General features: G+C 42.5%; 1 protein-coding gene and 1 pseudogene across 6 annotated transcripts in view; one reads left to right on the plus strand and one right to left on the minus strand.

The window, feature by feature from the left end:
- Positions 1-265: 265 nt before the first annotated feature.
- On the minus strand, positions 266-389 carry LOC111760221 (U4 spliceosomal RNA; annotated as a pseudogene).
- A 10750-nt stretch (positions 390-11139) lies between these two features.
- Positions 11140-26909, plus strand: part of KAT6B (lysine acetyltransferase 6B) — a 199500-nt gene continuing 183730 nt past the window's right edge. Inside the window, exons 1-3 of one of the 6 annotated variants that reach the window (XM_058299090.2) lie at positions 11140-11317; positions 22087-22155; positions 25197-26072. In XM_058299090.2, the coding sequence (XP_058155073.1) occupies positions 25452-26072 (621 nt within the window). In that variant the 5' untranslated portion in view covers positions 11140-11317; positions 22087-22155; positions 25197-25451. Of the gene's footprint in view, positions 11318-12073; positions 12427-22086; positions 22156-25196; positions 26073-26909 lie in introns of those variants that run through there. The other 5 variants (XM_058299092.2, XM_058299094.2, XM_004477381.5 and 2 more) reach the window with 5 other exon arrangements.

The raw sequence follows: 26909 nt of genomic DNA on the forward strand, positions 1-26909 counted from the left end.
GTGCATGTGTGTATTGTATTTATATAGCAAATGTAGTACATATAATATATATAGAATATACCCGTTTGGCTAATGCTAGAACATTAGATTTGAAAGACACCGTCCAACACATACACACAGCTTAGAACAGTGGCTTTAGATTGGGTAACAGGAAGTACTACTTTACAGTAGTTAGGAAATGAATTCATCCAACTCTTATATATTTAATGAATGCCTACGATGCATAAGATATTGTATAAAATATTTAAACTTTTAGGTTTACAGTCTAATTTATGAATTTTAAAAGATTTTAAACATATAGATAACAGAACTGTGATTTTTTTTTCAATTAGCAATAATCGTGCCTCAGATAAACCTCATTGGCTATGATACTGCCACTGCGCAAAGTTCCATAATTTTTAAAAAATACTCAACATTATTGATTACTATCCTGTACAGGGCATTTTGGGGAATATAGATAAATCAAACCCAATCTCAACCCTGAAGGATTTTATAGATGAGGTTGTTATGATGACGCTCAACCATGTCTTCCAGAAAGCAGTCCCTTGTTAGCAATACCAGAAACAGATATGAAGCTGGGGCGGTGGCTCACTGGTCTGACATCACTGGCCTTCTCTGGGATGTGTTGCTAATTTGAATGATGTGATGCTGGCTACTTTGGGTACCTTATGACTGGAAAGAGAAATTCAGACACCCTGTCTGTAATTATGTTTTAAAAAATGGAAATATTTCCAGACATGGAATGATTATGATACATGTAACCCATCTATGGAGTCTCAAAATTTTAGTAAGTTCTAAAATGCCACTTTTTACTGCCCTGGTTCCCTCAGCTGAAAATTTTACCCCAATCTTCAGTCACAATAGAAATAATGACTGAGGTAAAATACTAGAAGAGTTCTTGTCAAAATATCACCTTTCAATTTTTTTCCTATTTTTTCTCCTTGTTTTCTCTCTTTCTTTATTATTCAAACATTTTATGACAAATAATGTGTAGAATTTTCATAATTAGAAAAAAAATATGGTAAGAAAAAGGAGGGAAGCGGACTTGGCCCAGTGGTTAGAGTGTCCATCTACCACATGGGAAGTCCAGAGTTCAAACCCTGGGCCTCCTTGACCCGAGTGGAGCTGGCCCACGCACAGTGCTGATGCGCACAAGGAGTGCCCTGCCACTCAGGGGTGTCCCCGCGTAGGGGAGCCCCATGCGCAAGGAGTGCATAGAGAGCCGCCCAGCGTGAAAGAAAGTGCAGCCTACCCAGGAATGGCGCCACACACACGAAGAGATGACACACCAAGATGACGCAACAAAGTAACACAGATTCCCGTGCTGCTGACAACAACAGAAGCGGACAAAGAAGACGACGCGGCAGATAGACACAGAGAACAGACAACCGGGGCAGAGGGAGGGGAGAGAAATAAATAAATAAATAAATAAATCTTTAAAAAGAAAAAAGAAAAAATAAAGTTATTCAGAAGTTTTACTCTTTCATCAATTCTTTAGGCACTTTACATACAAGAATATTGACCTTTTGGGAACCACAGGGTGAGTTAATATAAATTACTAAGGCGGGAAACGGACTTTGACCCAGTGGTTAGGGCATCCGTCTACCATATGGGAGGTCCGCGGTTCAAACCCCGGGCCTCCTTGACCCGTGTGGAGCTGGCCATGCGCAGCGCTGATGCGCGCAAGGAGTGCCGTGCCACGCAAGGGTGTCCCCCGCGTGGGGGAGCCCCACGCGCAAGGAGTGCGCCCGTGAGGAAAGCTGCCCAGCGTGAAAAGAAAGAGCAGCCTGCTCAGGAATGGCGCCGCCCACACTTCCCGTGCCGCTGATGACAACAGAAGCGGACAAAGAAACAAGACGCAGCAAATAGACACCAAGAACAGACAACCAGGGGAGGGGGGGGAATTAAATAAATAAATCTTTTTAAAAAATAAATAAATAAATAAATTACTAAGGGGATGGGAAGCAGATTTGGCTGAATGGATAGGGCGTCCGCCTACCACATGGGAGGTCCAGGGTTCAAACCCAGGGCCTCCTGACCCGTGGGATGAGCTGGCCCATGCTTAGTGCTATGCATGCAAGGAGTGCCATGCCACGCAGGGGTGTCCCCCATGTAGGGGAGTCCCATGCACAAGGAGTGCGCCCAGTAAGGAGAGCTGCCCAGTGTGAAAAAAGTGCAGCCTGCCCAGGAGTGGTGCCTTGCACACAGAGAGCTGACACAACAAGATGACGCAACAAAAAGAAACACAGATTCCCAGTGCTGCTGACAAGAATATAAGTAGACAGAAGAATACACAGTGAATGGACACAGGGAGCAGACAACTGGGGGTGGGGTGGGGGAGAGAAATAAATAGAAATAAATAAATAAATAAATAAATTACTAAGGGCAGAGATTTAGAGATTACTATTTAACTAACTTGTAGGATTTGGGGCCTGGCTAAGACTTTAGAGATGAGGTAAAATAAACTCCCTTGATTAAATCTATCCATTAATTTAACAAATATATCTTGAACATCTACTCTGTACCAGGCACTAAGGATATAGCTGCCCACCTGGAGCTTACTGTCTCACAGAAATCCCAAGTTTTAAGACAAATTCTGACAGTGATTTGCCCAAGGGTACACATTAGCTGTTGGCAGAGATGGATAAAAATCTGAATGTCCTACTCTCAATTTGGTGCTCTCTCCACCTTTTTTTTTTTTTTTTTTTTTGCCAGTGGCCTTCATAACCTTTATGTTCTTCTCTACTGAAGATAGAATAAGAGAAAATCACCTCCCATTAGATGAGCACATTGGGGTAGACATATTGGAGAAAACTGTTAATGGTTAACATGACCTACTCCATCTTACCCCTGGAAGGAAGAAAGAAAGGAAGGGAGGGAAGAAATGTGCATGTTGGTGTAAAGTTACCATTCCTTTCATGGGAAGAGTAAGCCTTTATTCAGAGAGCATGTCCTTCTTACTATTTTGGGGGTTAAAATGTCCTTTTCTTCTATTACATGGCACAGATAGTGGATGGCAGTTCGGTTTCCTTTTTCTTTTTTTTTTTTTCATTTTTAACAGTGTTAAACAGTGTTGAGATACAATTCACATGCTGTCCAATTCATCCATTTAACATGTACAAGTCAGTGTTTTGGGGGATATTCACAGAGTTGTGTAACCATCACCACAATCACCACAACAAATTTTAGAAAGTTGCCATCATACCAAAAAGAAACCATGTACCCATTAGCAGTCACTCATTCCTCTTAATTCCCTCCAATCCTAGGCAACTATTAACCTACTATCTTTCTTTACAGATTGGTTTATTCTGGATCCTTTATATAAATAGGATCATACAAAACCTTTTTTTTTTTTGGAAACTGACTGCTTTCCCTTAGAATGTTTTCAAGATTTGTCCATGTTGTAGCATTCATTCTCTCCTCTTTTTTTTTTCCTTTCTTTTTAAGTTCTTTACTTCATTCCTTTTTATGGCAAAATAATATTCCACTGTATGGATATGACACATTTTGTTTATCCACTTGACAATTGGTGAGTATTTGGGTTGTTTCATTTCAGCTATTATGAATAATGTTAAGAACAGTAAGCTTTTGTTTTCATTTTTTGGGATGCGGACTTTGCCCAATGGATAGGGTGTCAGCCTACCACATGGGAGGTCCAGGGTTCAAACTCTGGATCTCCTTGACCCATGTGGAACTGGCCCATGTGCAGCACTGATGAGCGCAATGAGTGCCCTGCCATGCAGGGGTGTCCCCCACGTAGGGGAGCCCCACGTGCAAGGAGTGTGCCCCATAAGGAGTGCTGCCCAGCGCGAAAGAAAGTGCAGCCTGCCCAAGAATGGAGCCGCCCACATGGAGAGCTGACACAACAAGATGACACAACAAAAAGAAACACAGATTCCCAGTGCCACTGATAAGGATAGAAGCAGTCACAGAAGAACACACAGTGAATGGACACAGAGAGCAGACAACTGTGGGGGGGGTGGGGAGAGAGAGAAATAAAAAAAAAAAAGTTTTCATTTCTCATAGAGTGGAATGACTCGGTAATTCTGTTAACTCTCTTGAACTCTGAGGAGCTTCCAGACTGTTTATTGTCTGTTGTTTTTATTATGCCACGCTAGTGGGTGTGAAGTAGTAACTTGTGGTTTTTATTCTTAAAAAATGATTGTAGTTTTATATACATATATATACACACACACACATATATTGCCATTTTAACCTTTTTTTTTTTTTTTTAAAGATTTATTTATTTAATTTCCCCCCCTCCCTTGGTTGTCTGTTCTTGGTGTCTATTTGCTGTGTCTTGTTTCTTTGTCCGCTTCTGTTGTCGTCAGCAGCATGGGAAGTGTGGGTGGCGCCATTTCTGGGCAGGCTGCTCTTTCTTTTTCACGCTGGGCGGCTCTCCTCACGGGCGCACTCCTTGCGCGTGGGGGCCACGCGGGGGACACCCTTGCGTGGCACGGCACTCCTTGCGCGCATCAGCGCTGCGCATGGCCAGCTCCACACGGGTCAAGGAGGCCCGGGGTTTGAACCGCGGACCTCCCATATGGTAGACGGACGCCCTAACCACTGGGCCAAAGTCCGTTTCCCTTAACCATTTTTAAGTGTACACTTCAGTGGCATAATAGTTACATTTACAATGTTGTCCATTATTAAAACTTTTCTTGATCCCAGACAGAAAGGCTGAACTCATTAAGGAATAACTCATGCCCCATTCCCTCCTCTCCCCAGTCCCTGGTAATCTCTAATTTACTTTCTGTCCCTATGAATTTGCTTATTCAAGGTATTTCATGTAAGTGAAATCATGCAATATTGTCCTTGTGGGTCTGGCTTATTTCACTCAACGTTTTTTTACAAGGTTCATCCATGTTGGAGCATATACGAGCACTTCTTTTTTATGGCTGAATAGTATTCCATTGTAGCATGTACCGCATTTTGTTTATCCATGCATCTGTTGATGGACACTTAGATTGTTTCCATCTTTTGTCTATTGTGAATAATGCTACTATAAACATTAGTGTACAAGCATGTGTTTAAATCCCTGTTTTCATTTCTTTTGGATAGATACCTAGGAGTGGAGTTGATGGGTCATATGGTAATGCTAGGCTTAACTTTATTAGGCACTGCCAAACTGTTTTCCACAGTGGCTGAACCATTTTATATTCCCATCAACAATGCACAAAGTTCTAATTTCTCTTCATCTTGGACAATTATTTATTAGTTATTTTCCAATTTTTTTTTAAAGATTTATTTATTTCTCTCCCCTTCCTCCCCCCGCCCCTGTTGTCTGCTGTCTGTGTACATTCACTGTGTGTTCTTCTGTGTCCACTTGCAATCCTGTCATGCGGCACCGGGAAACTCACTTTTTTTGCCGTTGCGTCATCTTGCTGTGTCAACTCTCCTTGTGTGTGGTGCCACACCTGGGCAGGCTGCGCTTTTTCCACACAGAGTGGCTCTCCTTGTGGGGTGCACTCCTTGAGCGTGGGGCTCCCCTTCACGGGGGACACCCCTGCGTGGCATGGCCCTCCTTGCACACAGCAGCACTGTGCGTGGGCCAGCTCACTACACTGGTCAGGAGGCCCTGGATACTGAACCCTGGACCCTCCATATGGTATGTGGACACGATATCAGTTGAGCCACAACTGCTTCCCTTATTTTCCGATTTTTAAATAATAGCCATCCTAGTGAGTGTGAAATGTATCTCCTGGTTTTGATTTTCATTTCCCTGATAGCTAATGATGTTGAACAACATTTCATGTGCTTGTTAGCCATTAGTGTATCTTCTTTGGAGAAATGTCTATTCAAGTCCTTGCCCATGTTTTAATTAGTTTTTTTATTTTTTTGTTGTTGAGTTCTTTATACATTCCAGATATTAAACCCTTATCAAATACATGATTTCCAAATATTTTTCTCCCATCTCTAGATTTTCTTTCCATTTTTTTCATAATGTCCTTTGGTGCACAAAAGTTTCAGATTTTGACAAAGTCTAATTTATCTATTTTTTTCTTTTGTTGCTTGTGATGTTTGTGCTATACCTAACATGGTACCATATATAAAAAACACATTGCCAAATCCAAGGTCTTGAAATTTTTCCTCTTTGTTTTCTTTTGAGAGTTTTATATTTTTAGCTTTTATATTTAGGCCATTGATTCATGTTGAGTTAACTTTGGTATATAATGTGAGGCAGTTAGTTCTTTTTCAAAATGTGCTCATGATTGAAATTAAATGTTGGTAGCGCTGTCATTTCCTCAAAACTTTAAAAAGTTTTACTGGTCTACAAAATCTAGGAGATTGGGAATCACTAAATTAAGCATTGAGGTAGTAACTGGGTAGATGTTCAAATATTCTTTGGTACAGCCTCTCATGTTAAAAACCAAGTCTTTATTAAGACTTTCCTATGTTGATTAGTAAAGGGCCACCTCACCTTGGAGTCTCAAAACAAAAATAAAAACAAAAATTCCCTGACAGTACTATCATTTCAGCAATATTTAGCTAATTTATAATTTATAATTCTTCTTCAGAATCTCTCACTTGATGCTGAGGTTTCTTCCTGAGGCATCACCTGGCTTTGAAAAAAATACGATGAAGGGACCCCACTCTCTGATATTCTTATTTAATTGGCTTGAGGTGGAACTTAGGTGCTGAAATGTTTCAAAAGTTCTCAGGTGATTCCAATGTATAGTCAGCGATGAGAACCTTAGGTATAGATGGTGCGTCTTTATTACGTAGCATCTATGTGTCAAGCACTAGGGTGTTACAGAGATGAACAAGCAGGTCTGTGCAGTAGAAAAGCTCATGGCCTAGTTAGGAAAACAGACAAGCAGCATATGACAACACGGTATTGGAAGAGCTTTTATTTATTCAGTAATTCAACAAATATAAACCAAGTACCTAATAAGGGACTGAGCTGTAGTAAAGAAATACTCCTAAGTCCTGGGGGCTACCTGGGGAAGACCAGGAAAACTTCAGAGGCGGCAGCAGCCAAGCAGGGATTTGGAGATCTTTTTCAAGGTCTTCATCAGATAAGGTAGGGAGCAAGGGCATGCCTGCAGGGAGGACAGGGTGTGCTGGGCATGGAGGAGTGTGGTAGGCTGGCAGAAGCTAGAGACCTAAGATACTGGCTAGGTGCAGATGTGCACAGTCTTCGAGGTGGCTGAAGGAGTTTGGACTCGATCCAGAATGCATTTAAAAGCCACTAAAGGTTTTAAGCAAGACGCAGGAATGGTGTGGAAGTGTAGAATATTGGTATTTGAAATGACTCAGGCTGTTCACTCACACAGCTAGAGCTTAAATTTGCTGGCCAGTTTAAAACTAATGGTATGATGACCCTCCTCCCTTCCCTCTTGACTGAAGTAACCAGACATTGTGATCTTGTGGGGACAGAGTTTCTGATCAATGAAGGTAAAGCAGTTGGAAGGGAGGTGAAGACCAAAATTTCTCAAGTGACTAGTCGAACACACAATTCATCACTGGCTGCACCTAGGACAAATCAATTTACAGTGTCTGGTTGCTGCCTCCTTACCCAAGTTTCATTCCGGAGGACTTGTTAGTGCCTGTAAGCCTCTAAGGATGTGGTACCTCTTATCAGACTGTTTGATTTGCCTCAGAGCAAGGAAACTCGAAAGACCAAACTCTCCTGGTTCCCTTAGGCTCCTGCTGTCTCTCTGCATTTCCTTATCCTTACTCAGGACTCCAGCACAAATAGGTCAGACCACAAAATTGTCCCAGTGCTGGATACCATAACCTCCTGTAAGACAATCACAGGAGGAACATTTCCTTTCCAGTTAGGGGTTGGGACAAGGAATTTGTTTTAAACACTCATTCCCAGATCATTTTTTGCCAGTGATCTGTGGACCACACTGAGTAGAATGTCCGCAGTTGGGAGTAGTTCTGGTCAGTGGTGGCTTTTGGCAGCTGTTTTTTTTTTTTTCTTTTGGGGGGGGGGGTAGGAGGGTGGGTCAGATGAGTCTCTCAATTCATAATTCTCTAGCACAATGCACTTGCAATTTTTGCACTTTGCTTAGTTTTCAATTCAAATTAGTCCAGGTTAATGTCTTAAATTAGTTGTTAAGCTTAGCAGAGGACCTGAGACACCACAGAGAAAGATTTGAGGGTAAGTATCTTTGTTTTCCTTTCTAGTCCCACTTACCTGAAGAGCCAGGATTTCTCCAAAGATAAGTAACCATAGAGCGGAATCTGAGCGAAAGCAACAAAATCTCTTATCTTGCCACACCTTTGTTAGAGAACTGTGTCTGTTAAAAACAGAACTCCCAAAAACATATCAAGATGTTGGATGAACACACTCAGCTAAGATGGAGTTGAAGAAAGACAACCACCACACCATGGAGCCTAGAGTGATTACAACTGAAAATGGGCGGATTGCATCCAGCATCCATGTGGAATCTGAGCCTCCTCTTGACATAGAGGTGCAATGGACACAACCAATCCAATGTCCACATAGAAGAGGTGGCATTGGATTGGGAAAAGTGGACATGGTGGACAATGGGTATGGGGAAAGGCAGGAAGAGATGAGAGGTGGAGGCGTCTTTGGGACATGGAGCTGCCCTGGATGGTGCTTCAGAGATAATCACCGGACACTGTAAATCCTCACAGGGCCCACTGGATGGAATGGAGGAGAGTATGGGCCATGATGTGGACCATTGTCTATGAGGTGAAGAGGTGCCCAAAGATGTACTTACCAAATCCAATGGATGTGTCATGATGATGGGAACGAGTGTTGTTGGGGGGGGGAGAGGGGGGGTGGGGGGGTGGGGTTGAATGGGACCTCACATATATATTTTTAATGTGTTATTATTACAAAGTCAATAAAAAAAAAAAGAAACAAACAAACAAACAAAAAAAAGATGTTGGATGAAGAGATTTCTCTTTTCTGTGTTCACCAGGTCCTGGGTTTACAGGAGCACAAGTTTAGGCAAACAAGACCCATTTCTTTCTAAGGTGTTTCTTCAGTTCTTGATGCACTGGAAATCCATGTAGAAAACTTATTAATGATAAGGAGTATTAGTTGCTTATAAAGCCCCCTTAATTTATTGGCTGAAGACATTTTAAATGTGGAGTTTTTGGATTTTATTGTCTTGGGTTGCTTCCTTAATGCACTTTAGAATGTACAGACTTGGGGTTCAAATACTTGTTTTTAATTGACATAGTTTATTTATTTATTTATTTTTAGGACACAGTTTATTTTTATTGCTTCAGATAAAATGTAGTCTGGGGGACTCAAATGTAACTTACAAAATAAAGTGCATCTGGACAGACCATAGGGGGAAAAATAGAATATAAAGGCTAAAATGTCTACCAGGATTCTTAAGTTTACTTAGTAACTTCTTGGAGAATAAAAATCCCAGCACCTGCGTTATTAAAAAGCATTACCTTATAAATGTCCCTCTCTTTGAAATACCTCAATGAACTAGACTAAATTATGAACTAATGGCTTGTAAAAATTCACCTTGAGCAAGCTACTGAAGATACTAAATAAAAGAGAGACTCTAAGCAAACTCAAACTGCTGTTTGTTTGTTTTTTATCAGTAATGTAATCCAAAAGTAGCCAAGCGGATGGCTGAGTTTTCCCTGTGTTTTGTTTCCTTGGGCTGAGCTTCTGAATGCCAAGATTTAATCTAAAGAGGCGTGTGTTTTAAAAACTAACAACCAAGTAATAAAACACCTATAAAAGGAGGTTTATAATGGAAACTGTGACAGTTTTGAGTGTAGTATTACAACTCTTCTGCTCCCCTCTCCCTTTTTCTATCCTTTCATCCAGCTCTGTCCTTTGTCTTAGCTCCTTTCTCACCTTGTTGCCAAGAAGCATATAAGTAAGAGGAACTCACACCCCAAAGTAGCAGACTATCTTTAAAAAAAAGTGAAGCAAGTAATGTGGTCTTCTGCATTTGGGGACAGGGCTGTTTTATTTGTGTGCGATAAGAATGAGCTAAGTTGCTCTAACGAAGTACCTTCCTAGTTAGTACAGTGGTTTCTAATGGGGAGCTGAAGATGCTGCTGCTGCCGCTCTGAACCGTCAGTGGCAAGAAGATGTAGGAGTCAACCAGTGCAGGAAGCCGGGGGCCTCCTCTCCCTGGCACCCTACACCACCTGCTAGGGCCCAGTATCATCCTGACTACAGGGGATAGACTTCAGTCAACAGGTGGTCCACCCAGGCCACCATGTCTGAAACTTGGTTATTATTCCTTTTTTAAGCTATAGTTCTCCTCCCCCTCCTGATGAAACAGCGCCTTGGAAGGTAAACTTCATGCACAAACTCTGCAGGAGCCATTTCTCGAGGCTCCCTTTCGTATTTTCTGAAGCCTCCCCAGGAAGCATCCCACCTATCGTCGGGAGGATGGAGGCACACTCAATGTGGGAGCGTCTGAATGGCCTCGCCTGGGCGGCTAGAGGAGCCCCCAGCCTCCCTCATCTGGGCCTCAGGAACTCGAGGGGCCCAGGGGAAGCCTGGAAAACCGAACTTCGCCATCAGCCTTCCTTTGCGCCTTGGCTGGAACAGAGGGGGGAAGGGCCCCCCAGCGGCCGTCCCCGCCCCTCCCCCAGCACCTCTGCCATCGGCGGGGCTCCCCAGCAACTCGCAGGCCCGGGCGAGCGGGAGAGGGCATCTTGAGGGGCAGCTTCCCCCTCCAACCCGCGACGGGCATCCCCACTCCCACCCAAAGGAGCCGCCGCCGCCGTGCCCTGTCCGCAGTTGCTGAATGTCACTGCTCCCTCTTCCTCTTGGTCAGGGTAGACACAGCTCCCGAGGCATCCCCCACCCCCAAACTGTCGCGATCACCCGAGGGCGCAAGGCCCGGGCGAAGGGCGAAGTTTGGGGCCCACGGCGGCGGGAGGGGGGGCGCGTGGGCGAGGACCGCACCTCAGTCCCGGCCCCGGCGGGCACACTCCCCTTCCCGAACGGCCCAGGCGCCCCCATCCTCCCGCAGACACCGGCATCCCCGCCCTTCCCCGAGGGCGGCGAGCGGAGCCCCCCAGGGCGGAGGCAGGTACCCCCAGGGCGGGGACTGGGGCGGGCGGGGTCCGGGCTGCGCCCCCGGCCGGGCCCGGCGGGCTAGCGGGCGGCGCGGGGGGAGCGGGGCTGGGCGGCGCTGCCTCGGGCTCTGTGCGCTGCAGCCCCGAGCCGAGGAGGAGGAGGAGGCGGAGGAGGAGAAGGAGGCGGCGGCGGTGGGTCCCGGGCGGGGGGAGCGCGGCGCTGCGGACCCGGGCGGCTGGCAAAGGACGAGGCGGAGGCTGAGGAAGGCAGCGGGGAGACCTGGGCTGCAGCAACAAAGGGCAGCGAGCGATTGGCCGGGCTGCAGGCGAGGTTAGCCGGGGACTGGGGTGGCCGGAGGCAGCGGCGAACGGTGCACGTGCTTGCAGACACGGGCGAGTGTGGAGCCGGGGGGTGCATGCCCGGCGGGTAGGGGCTTGCTCCCCCTCGGGATGGGATGGTGAGGAGGCTGCAGCGACATCGTTCTGCCTGCACCCGACCTGGCGCTTGCAGGGTAGGGGTGTGTTTGGGGGGAAGGATGCGAGCCAGGGGGCGGGCGAGTAGTCGCCCGGGACGGGACGGGAGAGAGGGTGGAGGAGGGGGCGGGATGGAACGCTCCGGGCGGCGCGCCCGTCCGCGCACTCCACCGCGGGAGGTGGCGACTGAGAACCTCGAATTTTAACTTCGCGTGCCCGCCCGCGCGCGCCCGCCCGCCCCCACCCCTAAATCCTGCGGCCGCCGCCAGCGATCAGCTCTCACACAAACTTTAGCTGCGGGCTAGGGGGATTGGGTTGAGTGGGGGAGGGGAGAGGGAAAGGATCCCCCTGATTGGCGTTGTTTGCAGCCAATAAAGCCAAGCGGCTCTCCTGCGAGTAGACCCAATCCATTTCTGGTGGCGGAGTGGGCGGGTAGGTGGAAGCAGAGGTGGCGCCGTGTCTGGGAGAGAGAAAAAGGGCTGGACCAATAGGTGCCCGGAAGAGGCGGGTCCAGCGGTCTGTTGATTGGTACTGGTAGTGGGCCCTCCCCCGGGGTGGTGCCGGAGGGGGGGATGATGGGTCGAGGGGTGTGTCTATGCGGAGGCGCAATGACCGGCAGGAACCTGCCCCAATGGGGTGCAGACTGGTTAGTGAGCGGGTGACGGACAGACCCGTAGGCCAACGGGTGGCCTCAGGTGTCTGCGGTTTTGTCCAATGGAGCAACGCCGGGGCGGGGCCGTAGCTCGGGTTTAATGAGACTCCATTGGGCTGTAATCAGTGTCATGTCGGATTCATGTCAACGACAACAACAGGGGGACACAAAATGGCGGCGGCTTAGCTCCTACCCCTGGCGGCGGCGGCAGCGGCGGCGGAGGCGACGGCACCTCCTCCAGGCGGCAGCCGCGGCTTCTTTTTCAGGCAGCGGCAGCGCCCCCAGCAGGCGCGGTGGCGGTGGCGCGTGGCCAGGTCTGTCACCCGCCCCCCCGCGCGTCCCCAGGGGGAGGAGACTGGGCAGGAGGGGGGCGGAAAGGGGGATCTGGGGCCTGCGACGCCCCTCCCACAGGCCTCTGCGCGTGGGTCACCGCGGGGCCGCTCGGGGTCAGGCTGCCCCTGAGCGTGACGGTAGGGGGCGGGGGAAAGGAGAGGAGGGACAGGCCCCGCCCCTCGGGAGGGCCTCCAGGGCAAGGGGCGGGGTTCTAAGGTGGAGGGGCGGGGCGAGGCCGGGGTGGGGGCGGGGTTCGGGTAGTGGGGAGGTGGGGGCTTGGAGTGGGTTTCTAAGTGGCACTGAACTGGTAAAGCGGTGGGGGGCCGGCGGGGTCGGGGGAGGATTGGTGAAGAGTGGATGGGAAGGGAAACTAGGTGTGGAAGCAGGTGCAGAAAGGAGAATAGGAAGGGGTGCAATTTGGGAGATGTGGAAGGGGCACCTAAGGACATATGTGAGGGCCGGTGAAATGCTTCGGAAGGCGAGATTGCAGTTGCCTGGGAGCAGAGTAATAATGGGTTTGGGTGTGATGGTTCTGGAGAAAGGAGTGCAGTGTAGGTGTTGGTTGTAGTATTGGCCCATGTGAGGAGCAGTTGGAGTGCTGTGGTGGAAGGAGTTATCTGGGTGAAGCGGCATGTTGGAATAGGAAGGAAGTTTACTATTTAGAGGTATACGAAGGCATAGAACAAACATGGGAGGAAGGGATGGTTAAGATTTAGGGGAACTCTGAAACATGATATTGAGACAGCAGAGCAGACTTAAATGTGGAAGGGAGTGGAGGGTGGCTACTTAGAATTTACAAAATATATCTGTAGCAGAAAATCTTAGGGGAATTGGGGGTTCAGGGGAGTGGGAGAAGGCAGGTGTGAGGAAAGATGGGCGCGGCTGGGCAGTATAGGTCCCCGTGAGTGTGGCTTGTGGACCGCACCAGGATTGAGGATGAGGCAAAGAAAGGTGTTGGTTCCTTTGGGAGACAGGGTTGTTTGATAGGTTGGGTTTCTTGGTTGAAATTTGAGTTGCAGTCTTGAAGATGGGACAGCAGAAGCAGGGCTAGGTGTCCCAGGAACATGTACGCACACTATGTTGGGAAAGACCATTGAGTATTTTTACATTTGCAAGTTCTTTGGTGTGGCCAGAGAGCAAGGAATGACTGAAGATGAAACTGCAAAGGCAGAGGAGGGCCTGCCGGGTAAAGGAGTTTAAGCCCTGCAATTCAGAGAAGACGTTGGAAAGTGATAAAGACAGTATTAGGTGGGTGTTGTCAAGGGATAGGATGAAGTTTTACATATGGGGCAAATAGGAAAAGAAGTAATTTTGGTATAGAGGTATACCAGGAAATTTCAGGTAAAGAAAATAAGAAGACCTAATATATGGACAGAAAGTGGGAGTAGCGGTTGGGAATTAGTTGTATTTGGATGCAGTTAGTTCTTTGGTTCTCAAAAAAAAAAATTATAACCTTCTCCTTGGCTTCCCTATACATCATAGATTTTCTGGGGTAACCTCAAAACAAAATACTCCATTATTCTTCTTACAGATCCTTCACAAGTGTCAAAATGAATTGGAGACAGTATTTTTATGTGTTTAAAAAGGAAAAGATGATATATGTATATATGTTTCAGAAAGTTCCCAGTTCTTAGCTGGGAACTTTAAGTTTGGGTTGAATCTTGTGAGGTGAAGTGATGCCTAAAAAAAGAAAAAAAAAGATAATGACAGAAGTAGGTTTTAGAGGAGGAGGTGATGACATGGTCGGTTAAAGAAGTTTAGAAATTTTGCCAGCAAATGGTACCTAGGCCTGAGTGGAATGACTGTGTCATTGTGATTACACCATGTGTTTATCTAATGCATGCCTTGTGAAGATAAGGTGGAAATTGCTGGATGTAAGGCATAATGTGAATGAAAGGTAAAATAGAGTGAGTATTGGAAGGTAGTTGAGGAAGTTCAGTAATTACCTTAAGATTCTTCAGAAACTTTCTTGGACTTCCACATTCCAGTTGGAAGACCTAACTAATTGGTCTGGCTTTACTAAAATGCCAGGATTCCTAAAGACAACTTTTCAGCCTCATAGATGATTCTCTACAACATAGCCTTCAGTCTTCCACATACATACACATGCCTGTGTTTGTATAAAGTGAGAGAAAAGGAAGTTGTTTTTTTGAAAATAGTTACGTGTGAGCTATAATGATCAGTCTTTGCTTGCATGATGGTAAATGATGTATAGATATGAGAAGTGGGATGCCTTAATTTGCATTTCAAAGCACTGTGTAAAACTTTTTTTAAATTAGAGAAGTTGTAGGTTTACAGAAAAATTGTGGCGAAAGTATTCCCATATACCTCCCCATCCTCACATACCCATAGTTTTTCCAGTTATTCCCTATTATTAGCACTTTGCATTGGTGTGGTACCTTTGATACAGTTGTTGAAACAACATTATTATACTTATGCTATTAACATTAGCCCACTGTTTACATTAGGGTTCACTGTTTGTGTTGTATAGTTTTGTTTTTGTGTGTGTTTGTGATAACTTATATACTACCTACATTCTTTAATCCCTTTTCAAATATACAGGTCAGTGGTGGAATTCAAAAACGTTGTGCCTAGATTACTATCATCTGTTGTCAAAACTTTTCCATCACCCCAAATAGAAACTCCATACCAAGTAAATATCTCTTCTTCCCTCCCTCACCCAGCGTCTGATAACCTGTATTCTAGTTTCTGACTTTATGAATTCATATATTTTGCTTATTTCATATAACTGAGATCATGTAGTATTTATCCTCTTGTATCTGGCTTATTTCACCTGATGTTTTCAAGGTTCATGCATGTTGTATGCATCAGAACTTCATTCCTTTTTAGAGCTGAATAATATTTCATTAGGTGTATATACCACGTTTTGATTATCTATTCATCTGTTGATAGACTCTTGGGTTGCTTCTACCTTTTGGCAATTGTGAGTGATGTCGCTATGAACATTGGTGTACAAATACCTGTTTGAGTCCCTGCTTTCAGTTCTTTTGGGAATATATGTACAAGTGGGATTGCTGGTTCATCTGGTATTTCTATACTTTTTGAGGAACTGCTAAACTGTTTCTCACAGTGCCTACATCATTTTACATTCCCACCAAAAATGAATGAGCGTTCCTTTAAGCACCTTTTTATAGAACTCCTGTGACCTTTTGTCTGCTAGTAAAAACTGCATATACCATAATTTTTGTGTCATCCATTTCACTGGTGCTTGATACTTGAGTTGTTTCCAGCTTGGGACAGTTGTGAACAAAGCTTCTATGAGCATTCCTATACATGTCATCTGGTACACATGTGTACAAAGTTTCTCTGAGGTGTAAAGCTTGCACTGTAATTGTTGATTGATTGCTCCGGTGACCATGTATCTAAGTTTATGCCTGTTGTTTCAGTGTGATTATTAATACGACACATTTGAATTCTGAAAAGTGTCTGTTATGTGGTTGCCCTAGTGGTAAGATAGGCATATCTTCAACTTTACTAGGCACTAAACTGTTTTCCAAAGTGTTATACTGAGTTACAATCCCTCCATTGACATTTCCATTCTCTCCAGAGTTCCCATTACTTCTCGTCCTCTCCAATTCTCAGTATTGTTAGCTTTTCAAATTTAGGTTACCTCATTAGTAATCAGGTTGAACAGCTTTTCATGTATTTATTGGTCACTTGTACTTCCTCAGTTGTGAAGTTCCTGTTCAAGTCTTCCCAGCCCTTTTACAAAATTGAACTGTGTTTCTTTTTTGCTATTTAGAAGTTCTTTATTTACTCTGGATATAAGTTCTTTGTTGTCTGTATATGTTTCAAATGCATTCCATTCTGTGCTTGCCTTTCCACTCTCTTTGTGGTATCTTTTAATGAACAGAAGTTCTTAATTTTAATGGAGTCAAATTTATTGGTCTTTTCTTTTATGGTTAGTGCTTTCTTTGTCTTGTTTTAAGAATTATTTCCTACCCTGAGGTCAAGAATATATTCTTCTATGCAGTATTATCTTCTAAAAGCTTTATTGACCTTCGAAGATATATAACTATGGGTAAAATACACTCTTCTTGACCCCAGCCTCACCATTACCAATCTATTTTTGCTTTTTTTCACTTCTATTCTCTGCTTGAATTTTTACTTGTCTGCAACTATAGCTAAGAGCCCGGTGCTACTTCACCTGTCTCTTAGGAGAAAATGGTCATTTGACAGAAGTTCAGCCAAATTAGATTTTACAGGTCTCCAGCTGATTGCACTGCCCTTTTTCCTTTTGTAAGCTAACATTTTATTGTGTTCCTGCTCTGTGTCTACCACTATCTTGGTTCTTCCATATTTGTTATCTCAATTATTCCTTTTAGCAATTCTGCAAAATTGGGGTTTTTCTCGTTTTTACAGACAAGAAAACTGAGACTCAGGTTAAGTAACATGTCCAATATTCCACAGTTTATGTCATTGGCAAAGCGGGGACTTGACCCCTGTACTTTGTAGTTCCTTCCTGCCGCAGCATGCCTACTTGTCTAATAAGATTTCAGAAGCCTATTTAAAAAAATGATTTATTTATTTATTTCTCCCCCTTCCCCCCCCACCCCGGTTGTCTGTTCTCTGTGTCTGTTTGCTGCGTCTTGTTTCTTTGTCCGCTTCTGTTGTTGTCAGTGGCACGGGAATCTGTGTCTCTTTTTGCTGCATCATCTTGTTGTGTCAGCTCTCTGTGTGGGTGGTGCCATCCTTAGGCAGGCTGCACTTCTTTCACACTGGGCGGCTCTCCTTACGGGGTGCACTCCTTGCTCGTGGGGCTCCCCTACACGGGGGACACCCCTGCATGGCAGGGCACTCCTTGCGTGCGTCAGCACTGCGCATGGGCCAGCTCCACACGGGTCAAGGAGGCCCGGGGTTTGAACCCCGGACGTCCCATGTGGTAGATGGACGCCCTAACCACTGGGCCAAGTCTGCTTCCCTATTTTTGATAATATCCCAACCAATGAGAATAACTTTCTTACTTTTAATGTAAGTAGTCCTAGTCAAAGCCCGCTTAAGTAGCTATTGTAAAACTGGATAAAATTATCTGCCTCTCTGTGTATTGTAGAGTAAATACAGTTAAGAATGACCAGAGGACCTTCAGGGGTCCATGACAGGGCTTTAAGAGGTTCTGTAAACCCCTGAAATTGTTTGGAAATGTGTGTATATACATGTTTTCATTTTTTTTAGTAGGTCCATAATTTTCTTCAGAGAAAAGAAACTTAATTTGTTTTCAGGTTGTATCTGGATAGCTGGTCTGAAGATGTCTGTAATAAAGTTAACACAGAATTCTGAAATGACCTACCTTTTCAGAACAGACTTAAAAGTTCAGGTGTTTTGTCTTAATACGTTGTTCTCAGTCTTTATCATTAAAAACTGACTAAAGCTTATGTATAATTAGGGAGGAATCTAGGATTGAGTAGGAATTTTTAGTGTCAAAAAAGGACACTAAATTTAGTTGATTGTGTCTAAGTGAAAGTGCTTTGTTATAGTATCATCATTACTAATCAGCGTATCCTGGCTCCAAAAGGCCTGATGACTTCAAATGACTTTCATCTTGTCTCTAAAATCCTGTGTTTTACAAGGGATCACATTTCCTGTGAGGTTCCTAACAGTGTGATTAAATTTTAGAGACTGAAACTACTGAGCACTTAAATGCAGGGATGACTGTGCAAACGTAATTCATAAGCTTCACCAGGAGATTTGGGACATGTCTCTACTAATTTATGATGATGATGTTGAAACTAATCTTTGCTAGGATTATGGAAGCCATAATAGTTTATTGATGTTTCAGTTATTGTTTGTTGAGGCAGATTTACACAATTATAGTTTAATGGCATAACAAGGATATTGTCAACTAGGAAAGCATGACATGAAAAATTAAACTTCCAATTAATATAATATGTATTAGTTGAAATGATAATTTTCATGGTGATTTAGCCTCATAGAAATCCTTGGAAAACATTATTAGCTTATGAATTGAAAACTCTCTGTGTTAATGAGTAGTGAGAAAGAACTTAGTATTACTCTAAAAAGATGGGGAATTAAATATTGAATTCAACTAATACTCGTTGAGTGCCTGCTCTGGGCTTCCTACTGAGTTAGACTCATAACTTTAAGTTGAAGAATACTGAGCTGTGGAGAGATAAAATACTATTTGCTTTTGTTTGTTCCTTCAACACCCCTCCAACCCATACTGGACAGATAACTATTGTTAGAGGGATTCAGACATTAAAAATTGGGGTGTGTGGACTCCACTATGTCTTACGCACTTTCCTTGTGTTTCCTGTTCCTGCAGTTGCTTCCTATTACTTCATCTGTTATGTTCACATGCTTCAACATGGTTTTTGCCACATCCAGCTTTATTGCTCATCCTTCTTCAACACATACCTGCTCTACGCAGGCACAAGGACTCCCTGTCCCTTGTGTTTGACTGTTCATTTTTACCTTTGTGTCTTTTCCTAAATTCCCTTTGTTCAACCACTGATGCATTCATTTAACGAATGTACACTGAACCCCTTTTATGTTCAAGTCGAGGTGCTGGGAAACGTTAGGGCATACAAAGATGAATCAAACATGAATCCTATCCTTAAGAACTTTATAGTCTAGTAGGGAGATGAAATCAGTACATAAATAAGCATTATACAAAGTGGGAAATGAATGCTAAAATAGTAGGAAAGCTGAAAGCTTCCTGTCGGACAAAGAGATGGGGTTCTGAGAAGTCATCGTTTGCACTGGGCCATGCAGGATTTGAACTTGGGGGGGTATCCAGGTTCAAGGCCCAATTTAAGTCAGATCCTTTCTACCCATCCACACTTCATGTGGTTTCAGTGAGGTATGGTCACAGTTGTTTTCAGTCTCTTTCTCTTCTTTAATCAGAGGGATCCTTTCTTTGAAGAAAATTGTATGGGAAGGCCCAACAAATAAAACAGTTCAAAGTGGTGCTGCTCTATTTGGGTTCAAGGGTCTGTGGTGGCACTGGTGTTCAGCCCACAAGGAGCACTTGCTGGAGGTTCTGAGGCATTTTCTCACAAGGGCTCTGTTTTAGTTTGCTAAGGGCTGCCAGTACAAAATGCCAGAAATGCGTTGGCTTTCATAGTGGGAATTTTTTAGGGTGAAATCTTAAAGTTCCAAGGCTGTGACAATGTCCATATCAAGGCATCATTAACATGCTGTCTCACCAAGAGTCAGGTGCTGGTGGTCCTGGACTTCTGCACGTGGACCCACCCAGGACCTTCTCCAGGATCACTTTCTCCTCAAGCTCACCTGTGGGCAATCAGGCATATGGCTCTTCTCTCAGCCTTTGAGACTCCATCCCTTCCTGTAGCCTCTGGGCACCACAGTAGGTGTCAGAAAGTGGATGTCACAGTAGGTGTCAGTAGGTGTCAGAAAATGGATGATATTATTATAGTTCAGTGCTTCATTATTTCTTTATTATTTCTTACATGTTATGTTCTGTACCTCTAGCTTGGTAGTGAACTTGGTGCTTACACTTGTTTTGTCTTCCTGACGGCACTTACTACGGGGTTGTATGCATGGAACATCATCTTGCTAAATATTTGTTGGTTTTTCTTTGATTAGTACTATAACCTGACCTCCCAATTCATGGTTTGGGCCTCAGTCATTGATTTTAGGGAAGTAGATGAATCCAGTACTTAAAAGTTAACAAATTATCACCATATAGATGATGTTTGATGTTGTCAGATAGCTGACATTTGTTAACTGAGGACACTGTTATGAGCACCTGTGTCAAAGGTCTGTGCTGGGGTGTTGTAGAAGAAAAAGAAGTCAAGGTCCTTTCCCTTAAGCAGTTTATGTTCTGTTTGGGAAGATACAGTTAGGATTTGTGGATCCTCACTCACTTACATAATGGACATGCAAAAAACCTAGGAGCTTATGAAAGTGAGAGAGCTAAAAATAACTGTTAGCAAGTAAAACTCACAGTGACAAAAGTAAACTCTTATTAATCTTTATTTTTTTCTACCACTGTTTTTGGCTCACCCTTAATCTCCTGACTTGAGTGTTATGACATTAATTTTGAAACACGCTTTTAGTAAAAGCTTGGAGGAGGCCTCACATAATTATGATCCAGGATATTTTGACTCTTCTTATGCTGACATGAATATTTCTGAATATTTATATAACACTAATGAAAGCTAAAAGCTTAGTGTTGGACTAAGCATTTCTCTAGTTCTGTTTAGAATAGTTTGTAATGAATGATGTAAACAGTGTTATTATTATAAGACTGTATGATACAACCATGTAATTTACTCATATAATTTTGTAGCTTAAGAATAAAATAATGCAAAACCATAGAAAATAAAATAATTAAATTTCATGTGACTTGAGTTCCCAGAATTAATTTAGAATGATTCTATTCCTTTTTGATGGTGCTTTGGTCCAACTTTCAAGTTTTTAAAGAGAAAAATGAAAAGAAAGTGATAATTTTAGAGTTTAAACTTGTGATAGAATAGCCTATCTACATATGAAACAAATCCTAGTGCTCTGAAAAAGAGAAATGGTGTGGATAACTCCGAATCAGGGCAGGGGGAGGATTTCTATTGGCTTTGAATGAATTATGCATTTTCTTCCTAGTTAGATACTGCTTAGACCAAAATTAAATTGGTTTTCAATCTATTCTCTTAGCTTATACCAATTTACAGTGGGGCCAGTGGGATGTCAGAAACAAACCAGCCTACGATTAAAAAATTTGCAGTAGATAATATACAAAGTGGATAATATACATGTATTTAGTTGAGAATTGGCTACAGATAAGAGACTTCTGATTTTGTTCCTATTCTAGCTGTGTATTTTTTAAAAAAAATTTTTATTTTAAACACTGTGATTCTGCTTGGAGCAAAGAGCTGCTGTGTTACATCTGCTTCTGCCTAATTAACTCGGTTGGTTGGTGTCAGATGAGAGCTAATTTTGAGATTAAATTGAGGAGTGGGGTGTGTGTCAGTGCCTGGGGGAGGGGAGAAGGAGGCTATAAGGTTGCTTGGTTGTTTCATGTAAGATCAAAATGCAGTTTTCTCAGTTGTGGCTTTTAAATTTATTTTCTGCCTTGAGTAAAAAGAATCACTACTGTCTGAAAATGTGGCCTATGTAAACACACACTATTGTGGAAACTGGTATACCCTTTTTCAGGTGAAGTTATTGGCCATATCTTGACAGTCCCAGTACTTAGGTACTAGGTGACCTTTGGGACAAATAGTTAATGCTGCCTGGAAAAGTAAATGCAGACCTTAAAAGAACGCTTGATGTTCTTGTTTTTTTCTGGAAAAATGTTTTACCTGCTTGGCTATTTGAGTAATGGATTTTTTTCATGGTTAGATTCTTTCTAAGGGCTCTATCATAAACCTGATTTTTAAAATGTCGGGGAAAGTTCTGGCATTAAGAAAGAGAGAAATTTGCTTCTTCAGGCAGTGCCCTTGGGGCTTCATTTCCTGTCCTAAATTCCATGATCATAAATACCTTTTAATGGTCTGAAAGAGTTAATATATCACTAAGTGTGCAATGTACTAATAAACTCATTGCAGCTGTTTGTGGAAAGTTGTGGAGATCATAGATGGTTGCTGCATTAAAGGGTTGTCCTTAGGCCTAAATTAACAGTTCCTTTTTTTTTTCTCTTTTGGCAGATTTGCCTGAAGACCTGGACAATCTTCAGTTTGTCATGGACTGTTAAAACATTTGGAGTTTCAATACTGGTAATTTTCCTTTTTTATTGTTTTTAATATATAAAATGTCTTACTGAAATATGTTGGTAATGAATTTGAACGATTATTTGGATTGTGGGTAAGGATTGTGGTAAAAGCTTGTCATGAAGGTATATTTGGGGTATTTATTAGTTATGAAATGCATTTTGTTCTAAAATATGTTCATTTGCTTGTGTTACCAAAATGCCTGAAACAACTTTGCAATATTAAATACTCTTCTGTGACCTCTCCTCCTGCTTCCTCCAGTTGTATTTTGTGCAGTCAAATTAAATTAGTAGTGATTCATCCTGAATAAATGATGAAAGATGAAATAATTACTTGGACACAGTAAAATGTCTTCTAATGAAATTTTGCCCCAAACTATTTTACTTTGGAAAAATCAGTTTCCTGTTCTAGACTTACTAACCCAAGAATGATTCCTGTGTTCTATCCTGAAAGTAGTTGTGCTATGAAAGCCAGTGATTTCATTCCTAAATACACTGTGTTCCAATTGTAACATTTTTGTCAATGATTTATATAATGACACAAAAGGGAGCTCTTATTAGATTTGCAGATGACTTGGATGACAGAATCAGGATTCAAAACCACTACTAACAGTTTGGAAAATAGACTCAAACCAACAAGCTGAAATTGAACTGTAATAAATTAAAAATTCTAGGATTTAGATTTACATAAGGAATGGGAGAGAAAGACTCAGCCTGACAGTATTTTTGGAAAAAGGTCTGGGCTTTTTAGTTGACTGCTTGCTCAGCATGAGCCAGTTGTGTGGCAGCACTGTTAAGAAAGTTCATGTAAACTTGGGTTGCCCAGATAATTGGTTAATGCCCAGACTGTCAGATTTTAGGATGAGCACTAGCCAAACTAGTGAGCAACCAAGAAAAGGAGGTACTTGGGAACCATGTGAAATGTGGAAAGGTTAGAAAACTGGGATGGGGTGGTTTAAGGTAGGGGTGGAGGGTATGGTGGGATCTAGTTGCTAGTAGTTTTCAAAATATAATAATTTGCAAATATTTGAAGACCCATGATATTGAAGAAATAATAAGAACCTCTTGGGATTGTTCCAGGGCTAACTGGATTAGTAGATAGAAGTTATGGGCAGGCACATTTCTGACGTCTGTGAGCAAGAATATATAATGATTAGAGCTGTCCAACAGCAGATGGAGCCTCCTTAAAAAGTGACAGGCTCTCAGCCACTAGAAGTATTTTAAATAGAGACTTGTGGCCCGTCTGTTGGGGATATTGAACAAGGGATCTTTTACTGAATGCCTACAGGTGGCACTAGATGACCCTAAGGTCCTTTCAGCCCAAATTTTTGAATCAGAGGGAAAGAAATGGAGTGAACCTACAGTTTACTGATTGCAAAGACAATCCTTTTGAAATGGCCCCTTTCTAGCTCACTGAAAAGTACAGTCCAATGGCCCAATTGTTTTTCGGCAACAAACCAGGATCTTTGAGAAAAAATATTTTTTTCAATGTCTGTCCAAAATAAGAAGAATGATCTTATAGTCCCTTTGAGGTATATTCCTTACCTAAACAAATGGATAACCAGTGATAACTTAAATTTTGTATTTTATGAGACATTTTTCTAAATGTATAGACTTTGCATTTGATGGTAATGATACTGTATACTGAGTATTAAATGCTGTTTTCACTTAATCCTTTCAACAGTCCTGTGAGGAGTGTGCTATTATTGCCCACAGGTGAAGCTAAAGTCCCTTAGCCAGGGTTTATCCACTAGACATTGGCAGGGCTGTGATTCAAACCCACCTCATTCTGACTGCAGAGGTAGAACTAGCTAGAGTGTGCTAGCTCAGGGGAAAAGAGAAGAATGCTGAACTTGGTTTTGGAATGATGGCATTTGAGGCTTAAGTCTGCTACTGACTGTTACCTTGGGTGAGTTACGTCTTCCCCTGAGCCTCAGTTTACCAATAGAGTTATCCTGCAGATTAATTGACAAGTCACACGTGAACATGCTCTTTAAACTCTAAACCATAAAAAGAATTAAGTGGATATTATTAGTGGAGAGCAGGAGTAGGGTCTTGTTGGGAGTAAGTCTGGCCCTTCTCCCATTCTGGTGCTCCTGCGCATGTACCCAGTATCAGACTGGAGATGTGTAGTGGTTTTTGTGTACATCAGGAGACTTAGAGAGCAATACCACTGTCCATCTGGAATCAGATTTTTACAAACCAGCCTGCTACTAAGCAGTTTAATGAGCTGACTAGGTTTTAAGATACTTAGTTGTAACAAATGTACCACACTAATGAAGGATGTTGTTAATGTGGGAAGGTAGGGGAGGGGGCAGGGGAGGGAAGATGGGAATCCCCTCTATTTTTTTTGGTAACATTTATGTAATCTAAAGCTTCTTAAAAAATTTAAAATAAAAAATTTGAAGGTGAAGGGTTGCATTACTATATTAATTCCAGTTTTCCAACTCCTAGGTTTAAATCCTTTACAAAGGGCTAGGAGGATATAGTACCGTAGAAATGGCTGGATGGGAATTTTCTTGTGTGTGAGACTTGGGAAACACAATACCTAGCTGAAACAGAAGAAATAGTATTATTGCCCTTTTTTTTTTTTAAGTTTAAGGTTTCTTTAAGTAAATTTTAATATATGTCCATCAGATTTTTGTAACAGAATATTCTTTGATATTAATTTTACATGTTGGTATCTATTTACCTTGACCCAGTTTCATATAATGTAGTTTATTTCAATAAGGGTGATTTATTAAATAAGTGTAATAAATGTGATCTCTTAAGGCCCCATAAGTTGCTTCATATAAATAACAAGTGAAAAATCCTAAAAAACAAATAAATAAATTCCTTCCAAGTCTGTGACCCAATTTCTGGTTGGAAAATATGGGCATGGGATCTGTGTCACACAATACCTTCTTCTTGTAAATACTTCCATGGACATTTCAGGGGGAATCTTTGTCTTACTAGAATTGCAGCTCAAAAAGTATACTAAAGCATTTTTATTTTTAAAAGTTCCATTATTAAGAGTCTTTTCCTCCCCCCTTTTTTTTATCCTTTAAGGTCTTAACTTCTAGTTAATGATGTTCTTCGCCCGAATGCAGTCTTGCCTGTGGGTAAAATAAGACGACTGTCAACATTGCTTGTTTGTCCCCTTTATAACCTCTTAAGGATGGATGTTTGTAAGATGTTGCTTAATATGGTCTGGAACACTCTACCCATTTATTGAATTGTAAATGACTTAAATGTGCAAGTTCTGTTGAATACAAGGAGAACCTCTATGGGTAATTTTTGTATCGAAGAAGTCATTTATCAACCATGGTAAAACTTGCAAACCCACTTTATACAGAGTGGATTCTTGAAGCTATACAGAAAATTAAAAAGCAAAAGCAAAGGCCTTCTGAAGAGAGAATCTGCCATGCGGTCAGCACTTCCCATGGGTTGGATAAGAAGACAGTCTCTGAACAACTGGAACTCAGTGTTCAGGATGGCTCAGTTCTCAAAGTCACCAACAAAGGCCTTGCCTCCTATAAGGACCCAGACAACCCTGGGCGCTTTTCATCAGTTAAACCAGGCACTTTTCCTAAGTCAACCAAGGGGTCTAGAGGATCATGTAATGATCTCCGCAATGTGGATTGGAATAAACTTTTAAGGAGAGCAATTGAAGGACTTGAGGAACCAAATGGCTCTTCATTGAAGAACATAGAAAAGTATCTCAGAAATCAAAGTGATCTCACGAGCACCACCAATAACCCAGCCTTTCAGCAGCGGCTGCGACTGGGGGCCAAGCGCGCGGTGAACAATGGAAGGTTACTGAAAGATGGACCTCAGTACAGGGTCAATTACGGTAGCTTAGATGGCAAAGGGGCTCCCAAATATCCCAGTGCTTTCCCGGCCTCGCTCCCACCTGTCAGCCTTCTTCCCCATGAGAAAGACCAGGTAAGTGAAGAAAGAACATTAAAATATTCTAAATATTGCCCATGTGACTTTTACAGTTTCAGTTAAATTTTATATAAACAAAAGTTCTGAGTAAAGTTTGGTATAATCACATGTTACGCATTCAGGGCAGGCTTTTATATTCTAAAATGGTATATTGTTTTGTATTCGTTTGCAGCATATTAGGAGCATTCTCATTGGTTAACTAAGGATTTAATGTGGTAATCATGGGATTTGTTTTTTAAACAAAACATTGTTTAAAATTGTGAGTCAGAATGCTTGAAGGGAGAAGGATACATAACTTTAATCCTTCTTCCTCAAGGCAGGATCAATCTATATTTCAAAAATTTAAGAAAGGCTGGTGCATGTCCATTTCCTTTCTATTTTCAGAAAAGAAGAATTCACTGATTTTTAATATTGACGACCTGTGCATTCTTGAAATTGTTTTAAGATGTAACTGAAGTCCTTCCTGTTGCAATTTAAAGTCCTTTGTTGTCTAGTCTTCTTTGTGTATAGGTGAATGTTTATTCTGTCTCCTACAGTTATCTTTTCTTATATATGCTTGTTGTCTGTCTTTTGAGCAAATGAATACATTGGTATCAGTTAATTTTACATTTTGTAAACCATTAACCACAGTTGATAGGAAAGGTGATTGTATTTAGAAATGAAACACAAGCATTAGGAAAAGGTGGGCTCCTAATGGTTCGTTTTTCTTTTTTCACTACAAACCCTGGAGATGGACCCTATTTCCTTCAATGAGAGGAAGTCCAGCCCTAGAAACTGGGTAGGACCAGGTGGTTTGCCTTTCTGTGGGCTATTCTGAAACCTGGAATTTATTTC

Source organism: Dasypus novemcinctus, chromosome 6 (assembly GCF_030445035.2).
Source record: "Dasypus novemcinctus isolate mDasNov1 chromosome 6, mDasNov1.1.hap2, whole genome shotgun sequence".
Classification (NCBI taxonomy): domain Eukaryota; kingdom Metazoa; phylum Chordata; class Mammalia; order Cingulata; family Dasypodidae; genus Dasypus; species Dasypus novemcinctus.